This window comes from Fragaria vesca, linkage group LG5 (genome assembly GCF_000184155.1).
Source record: "Fragaria vesca subsp. vesca linkage group LG5, FraVesHawaii_1.0, whole genome shotgun sequence".
Lineage (NCBI taxonomy): Eukaryota > Viridiplantae > Streptophyta > Magnoliopsida > Rosales > Rosaceae > Fragaria > Fragaria vesca.
Window position 1 is genome coordinate 16,128,982 of NC_020495.1, and position 7,886 is coordinate 16,136,867.

General features: G+C 37.5%; 1 protein-coding gene across 1 annotated transcript in view; it reads right to left on the bottom strand.

The window, feature by feature from the left end:
- Nucleotides 1-5,702, bottom strand: part of LOC101304002 (MORC family CW-type zinc finger protein 3-like) — an 11,696-nt gene extending 5,994 nt beyond the window's left edge. The window contains exons 1-13 of the mRNA XM_004299869.1: nt 5,649-5,702; nt 5,281-5,567; nt 5,116-5,190; nt 4,986-5,020; nt 4,406-4,484; nt 4,211-4,300; nt 4,052-4,127; nt 2,816-2,894; nt 2,308-2,436; nt 1,773-1,871; nt 1,576-1,677; nt 1,346-1,492; nt 1,163-1,255 (exon numbers count right to left, since the gene is read on the bottom strand). Of these exons, the coding sequence (XP_004299917.1) occupies nt 1,163-1,255; nt 1,346-1,492; nt 1,576-1,677; nt 1,773-1,871; nt 2,308-2,436; nt 2,816-2,894; nt 4,052-4,127; nt 4,211-4,300; nt 4,406-4,484; nt 4,986-5,020; nt 5,116-5,190; nt 5,281-5,566 (1,290 nt within the window). The 5' untranslated portion in view covers nt 5,567; nt 5,649-5,702. The remainder of the gene's footprint in view (nt 1-1,162; nt 1,256-1,345; nt 1,493-1,575; nt 1,678-1,772; nt 1,872-2,307; nt 2,437-2,815; nt 2,895-4,051; nt 4,128-4,210; nt 4,301-4,405; nt 4,485-4,985; nt 5,021-5,115; nt 5,191-5,280; nt 5,568-5,648) is intronic.
- Between the last annotated feature and the right edge of the window lie 2,184 nt (nt 5,703-7,886).

Here is a 7,886-nt window from a genome sequence, read left to right on the forward strand (position 1 = left end):
CTAGAGTCCGCTGGGGTGGAGGCGCGGGCCCTCGCCGGCGCCGTACAGTGGCGAACGGAGGGAAATCCGCACCGTAAGGCGGTGCAGACGTTCGTATCTGAAACGGACTGTATATATATATAGTCCTTCTCTGCTAAGGATGTCCTTATTTATTCTTACGATGCGGATTTCCCCTTTAGACTTAACTTTTCGTTCGTAATTTTCACATCTCCATCGTCTAGTCTTTAGGTACTAACATGTAGATCATCTCTGCAAATTTTCAGCCCATTTGATAATTGTTAAGACACTCAAAACTGTGTTTTTCTGTTATAAACATGAACGGTTCAAATTCGACAGAATTCAGTTCATCCATTGGTTTGATTGAGTTGGAGTGCCTTAATGATAACCAATTTGGCTGAAAATTTGCAGAGATGATCCACACGTTAGTACCTAAAAACTAGACGGTGGAGATGTGAAAATTCGATTGAAAAGTTAGTCTAAAGTGGAAATTCACATCATAAAAATAAATAAGTATGTCCTTAGCTGAGAAAATCTCTCTCTCTCTCTACTATTTTAACTTAGTAGATGACTTCTTTTAACGATCACAACCGTTGATCCTCTAGATTCATATGCAAGAAACATGTCTACAAAATTTCAACTAATTCCACAATCATTTGGTCATTCAAATTGATGTAAACAATTGTAGACCGTTAGATAAAATTAAAACGAATATTGTGCTAATCAAATGGTTAAACGTTTTTCATTTTGGCTAATTTTTTGTAGGATTCATATGTGGGTAAGTAACTAGGGAATGGGTGGCTTTGATTGTCAAAATACATGCTAGAACTAAAAACATCCTTACTTTAAGAGTTTAAGGAGATCCTGTCTAGATTCGGACTCTATATGGAAAAGACATTTTAACCTTTTTTTGTTAGCGGAATAGTTAAAAAATTTAATGGAAGTTCAGGTACTACATTGGTACGAATGAGTTGGGGTATCACATTGGTAGGTACACTATAGTTAAAGGACTATTGGTGAAGAAAACTCTTATGACTATAGTCCTGGTGCTTTTCTGGAAATCATATAAAGACAAAAAAAAGTCTCCTTAATAGAATCAAAAACCAATTATAGAACAAAATTATAAAAAAAAATTCCTCAACTTAATTTCAGCGAAGAAAAATACCAGTATCAAACGATTCTTGTGATACACATTGAAGCCGTGGTAACTAACATGTGGAGCATCATTTAGAAATCCAATTGTTGTTATAACTTGACCCTGCATGTTTAAGCCAATTGATTGTTTAAGCAGAGAAAACCAATTCATATGATAACGACTAAAAAATATTGTCTATGAATTCAATACAACCTCCACAGTACCCCCAGTTTGAGGTCTATACAAGATATACTCTGGAAATTTTAGATCATCGACAGTGTTATGATGTTCAACAACTCGCCCACGCAGTATTATTTGAAAGGTTGCTGGTATCCGCAAGTACAAGATAGACAAGTAAACCTGTGGAGCATAGAGAAATACATTCAGAGAACTTCCAATCTTCTATGTCTGATTCAAGTATACATAGGCTATGACAAGCTTACACGGAGAGAATGATGGAGACGGTTAGCAATGTGCCGTTCATTGACTTCTTTCCATCCAAGTCTAGCATTAACTTTTTTTGTATCGCCACTAATTCGAATATCCTGCAACAACCAAGTACAAGAAACCACCTTAGACTGATATAAACTACTTTCACAACATTCAAAACGAAGAAAATAGAATCACATAAATTATTGACCTCAGGATCTGTATTGAAGTCCAGCTCTGGACTCCCATCGTTGTTAAACCACAAGTTATAAATCATAACTTTTGTCCCATGTGCTCCAATGTCATTAAACTGTCATCTCACGAATGAAAATTCAAACAGTATATCAGCAAGTGATGCAAATAAGAACTACCAAAGTGTATGAAGCATCAATTGAGTGGCAAGTAGCTAATATGAAACATGGAACTAAAAACATCAAGGCAATAGAGATATGCTGATATATATTGGTAGAGAAAAGGTAAGTTGCCCTTTCATTTCAAAATTTAGTAACCTAGATTAATACATGAATCAGCTAGCAAAAATAGAAGAAACATATCCCATATAATGTATAAAGCATAAGAAAAACCCACATAGAATAAATGGCGTTGTTGTACAACAATTTGGCTGACAACTGAAGCATAGACATAATCCCCGCCCCACCCAAAAAAAAAAGAATAAAAGAAAATCACCATTTCTCTCGAAACAATGAGAATGCTATTACTTAAGAAAGAAAACTGTGGAAGCTTACTTGTTTCAGTAGCTCAGCCTCTGTTGAATATGGAGACCACTGTAGCAGCAAGGAGAGATTAGACATAAAATGTTCTCTGCCGTGCATTATATCTAACGTCTCAGTTGTAGGGTTGAATTTGTAATCCACCTGCAATGGACATGTAATCCTGATTGAGACCAAGAATGATAAGCAGCATTTCAGCAGCTCATGGAACTAAAAACATCAGGACAATAGAGATATGTGAAACATAGTGATCATTCGTGAAACATAAAGTGTGTGCTCATCCACCTGAACACTAGAGTTCATGTTGCATTTACGTATAGCAACTTGTCAGCATGGCTTCTAAAACTAAAGACCACACCGTCAAGGTAGTCTAAATATGGCTTTACAATTGCACACCATATGTCCAGGTATATTTACTACCACAGACAACAATAAGTTTCGCTTTCTGTCTTAATTATAACACAAGACAAACAAATATTGGTAAGCGTAAAAAGACACTAAAAGCTGAGGCAATAAAGCTCACCATGGGTACTACTATTCTATCATGTCCTGTTCGTACCAAAAACGTGTAGGAGAGAAGACCAATGCTTTGAGTCAATGTCCTGACGAAAAAAGAAAAAAGAAACAAATAAGCAAACAACAATATTTATATTACCCAACTTGCAGAAATCCAAAATGCTGGATGCCTTGTTTTTCAAGGAATAATTAAATAAAGCGAGAACAAAATTGCAAAATGGTCGTATAGATTTACAAATACAGAATACAGGACTCACAAGCAATTCACTTTTGTTAACAGCAAACTCATATTAATACATACTAAAAGTGGAACTAAAAACCACACCAAGGGAACAAGCAGTCTTTAACAGAAACACTTATAAATATAAGCCGCGAGAGGTAAATAAAAGGTCAACTGGCTAAACAGAACTACAAACAACACCTACTTGAAACACAAGACACTATACTACATGCTTCTGATCCAAGGTGAAAGAAGAAAAGAGCAGTGAATCCAGAAGAAACCAATGCCCACAGCAAGGCTGAGAATCTAGCCTGGTCCCATACAAACACTAGTCTCTCATTTACGCTCAAATTTAAACTCTGACCAAACCACCTGAAGTGCTACCACATAACTCCCACGCTCCTTTTTCCTTTCCACCTCCAGGTGGCAGAGGCAGAAGACCTCTCCATAATCACATAAGAGTAAGAGATAACCCTCGGTCAATCTAGCAACCTTAAAGAACTACAGAGCAATCTCAAAGCAATCAGACCATTCACTAAAAGGTGACTGATGCTCTCAGCTATCCCTCTGCACCTCATACACCAATAGGGAAAAAGTACACCAGTCGTAGAACCTCAACACCACTCACTATTTTAGCTCTGTAAGAACAAACTTACATAGAAACTCTAATAAACTAAATAAACAGCGAGCAAGGAGTTCACCCAAAATCTTCCCGCCAAGCCACCGCCCCAACCCCCTTGCAAATGATAAAATTACCCACACACTCCATCAAGCAACAAACAAGCAAGAGATAGTCCCGGAAATAAATGTATCTTCAATCACAAACCCTCTCCCTAAACTATCCTAGCAAACCCCACTGAGGAGCTAAGAAAAGATTAGGGATAATCCAAACATCAAGATCTTATAACTTGGTTATAGACAATGAGAAATGCATATGACATTTTCCTATAGCCTATATCATCGAATAATACAATATTGGTTAGACTCCAAACAAAGAAGCTGAAAATGCTATTGTAATCAAACCTCTTATCCTGGTGGCGGCTGAATACAATAACATCCGCACCAAGTCTCATAGTACTTGTCTTGAAGCCATTACCATCTGGAAGGACACAAGTCAAGGAATAAGTACCACAGGAGTGACAGGACTAGTAAACCAGGTTATAGAATGAATGCACGTTATACATTGGCCAATGGCTGATTTCGACTTCTTATCTGAAAACCCAAAACTCATACAGCGGCGCATCGCTTCAGGGTCCATGCCATTACCATCATCTATACAAAGAACAAAATTTTAGTACATAAATTAAAAATACACTCGTTCCTATAAAGCATGTAGATATGACACCAATCAACCCTCCAATCCTCATAAATCCATACCTTGAATTAACAATGCTGGGCTTCCATCTTTTGGATTTGAGATTTTATCTACGTTGACAAAAGTGGCCCCATTTTGGATCTGCACAAATGAAAAACAAAAAAGAGTGAGTGCCAAATGTAACAGGACGCATGTCAAAAAAGCATTGAAATAAGAATAGCACAATAAAGCCCAATACTGACGTTTGGTACTCAGGACTACATTAGACCTCCTTATTTTTTAAGATTGTCCTATACTTATGTGGGGTGTCTTAAGTTGTACTAATATTAACCCATGTTTGGTGTTGCATGAGATTAGAGGGTAGTTTGCTTGGTTTATGGTTTAGAATGATGGTGTTATCTAAGGACGACCTATTTGAGTACCCACAATAACACCATGGAGACCAAAATGAAAACAAGATGTTACGTTAGTACCCAGTAACACCAAACACAGTACTAACTAAACTGGACTCCTTATTTAGCACAGTCTCATTTAGTCCCATGAAACAAACATGTAGTCCTTCAGCTAGTCCGAAACCATCAGATTATAAACAAGCAGCAGCTAAGAATTATTCAACAAACATAAAAGAAATTGCACAATCACCTCATCAACTGCATTGTCAAGGAGTTCTGCTATAGCTGAAAGCAAAAATAAAAGGAGAATGTGACCTTTGTCGATAGAAGTCATTTAATCATATGCACAAACCAGAGAGACAAGCAAAGAAACACAGTACCACCAAAGGCCCATTTGTGTGAGGTGGCATTTGAGTGGAGAAACATGGGGTGGACATGTAGATAGTTATTGCCATCTGTCAGACAGAAACTAGGACTGTCAGAGAAACAGCAAGATGTTCGAGAACAAGATGCAAGTTATAACAGAAGAGACAAGAGTAGAATACTTTGAAATGTGGGTTTAGAAGCGATGCCATCATTGTAGTTGCCAGCTTTCCAGAATTGTCGACAAAGTGGTGCTAGACTTATACAAGAGATGCCAGTGTCATGCAGAGGAGACTGCCCTTGGTCTAATACACTGGAACTATTTTCTTCAGAATCTTGTATAGCACGTTGGGTTTTCCACAATTTGTTCTTGACAGTTTGAGCACCTAGCTCAAGCTTAACAGGTTTCACATCCACCTCTCCGAGTTCATCATCACTTGATAACTCCACAACGTCAATCAAGCTCATCCTGCAAAACCCAATGGCATAACTAAGCATACAAGAGATGAAAACTTCCAGAAGAAAACCTTGAAGATTGAAAGACAGAAACCTAGAGCCGAAAGAGATCGCAGCTCTGTGCTCCACCCCGAGCCACCGCAGGTCTCGGCTAGGCTGGGCCCCTCCGAATGAAGATCTGATTGTTCAATTGGCTCCAAAATTGAGAAGAAAACGGGTAAACTTTAGGGATTAAAATTGGTGCCTTTGCATTTTGCGGCAAGGGGAAACAGAAAGCTACGAAATGAAATCGACAGTTTGAGAAATGGTGATGCGAAATCCACACATTTTTGTTGTTGTTAACACAAAATTTAAGTTACCAAAAAAGAAAAAAGACATTTGGATTTTAATTTATAGTGTATGAATTTTATAACCCAATATTTAATGTGATTATTACTAATAGTATTATATAAAATTACAAAGAAAAATTTTATTCACACATCCTAATATAAAATTTCTCAACTACAAACTATCCAATTGAATTAAAAAATAATAATTATTGAATATGAGCTTACCATGGGTCTAACCTAGCCCAAATTACTAATAAAGACATACAAAATACTTTTCTTATTCTACAGACAATACATGTTCAAATGTATATATTAAGATTTCATACAAGGGAAAATTGCACTACCAGGACAAGCACTTTAGCCGACGAAAAATTTTCGTCGGCCTGTTATCTTAATTCGTCGGCTAAGATCTTAGCCGACGAAGGCTCGTCGGCTATAGTGTCGTCGGGAAAAGGTCGTCGGTGATGACTTTAGCCGACGAAATTTTTTTTTTCATCGGCTATAGTCCCACAGTTAGCCGACGAAAAACATTTCGTCGGTTTTTTTCCCAGACTTTAGCCGACGAAGCAATTAATATATTCGTCGGCTAAAGTGTGTAATAAATAATTTAAAAATAACTATAGCCGACGAAATTTACTATATTTCGTCGGCTAAACCTTATAAAAATTTAAAAAATAACTATAGCCGACGAAATATAAAATATTTCGTCGGCTAAACCTTATAAAAAATTTAAAAATACTATAGCCGACGAATATAGTGTTTAAATATCGTCGGCTAAAGTTTCTGGGTTTTGAAAAAAAAACTGCAGAAACTTTCGGCCACCTCCAATCACGACCAAAATTTGACAGAATCTTCCTCTCAACATTTCGAACAACTTTGTAGAAGAAGTCGAAGCTCAATTCTAAGCCTAAACAGGTCAATCGACTGAAAATATAAAAATCCTCAATTTTAAACCCTAAAAACTTCAAATCTTCGATTCTCTTCACACACACCGAATCGAGCTACCAAATTCTAGGGGAATGTAGTACTAATCAAACTCAACTTATCCATATATAGAACTCACCAAATGGTGACCTAAAGAAGGAGAAATTTGTTCGACACCGAATCCGAACCGGCGGAGTTTTGGAGCTCGATTTATCTCTCACGGCGGCACCACTCGATGCACCACCTATCCAGCAATGAAGTAGAGACGACGGCGAAGCTTTTGGGACAAGTGTGACGGTCTCCGGTGGCTTGACGGCGAAGCTAGGCCGAGAAGAAAATCTGGCAGATAATAGACTTCTTACCATCCATCTTCGCCTATATAAAGAACTTTAGCCGACGAAATTCTTTATTTTCGTCGGCTAAACTCTTTTGAAAATTTTGGTTGACCGCCAAAAAATTTTGGTTGAAAATTTTGAAAATTTTTCGACTTTAGCCGACGACTTTTCATATATTTTCGTCGGCTAAAGTCCTTTGAAAATTTTCCTCCAACTTTGGTTTACCGCCTAAAAAATTTTGAAATTTTTTGACCTTAGCCGACGACTTTTCATATATTTTCGTAGATGAGACGAAACTGCCCATATAAAACTCTCATGTAGATGAGACGAAACTGCCCACAAAAAACTCTCACGTAGATGAGACGAAACTGCCCATATAAAAATTTTGAGACATTTACCTTCCGACGATAGGGCTCCCCATAAACCCGAATAACGGTAAATAGTAGACACGTGATTCCGATGACTAAAATTCACAAACCAAAATTCGACCGTCAGATATGATCATTATGACGAAAGATGTCTTTGGTAAAAAATTCAACTGGATCCGACAACGTTAAGGGCTCGATCGAAAGGGTCAACTCTAATCGAAAATAAGAAAACTGCATTTTGAAGCCCTAAACGGATTCAGATGGCCAAAAAAGCCTATACATCATGGCATTAGCAATGAGTTTGACTCGTAACGCCGTTACGCTTCCGGAAAGGTATCACAATAGTCAATCAGACACCAAACGCCAAATCTGCAGC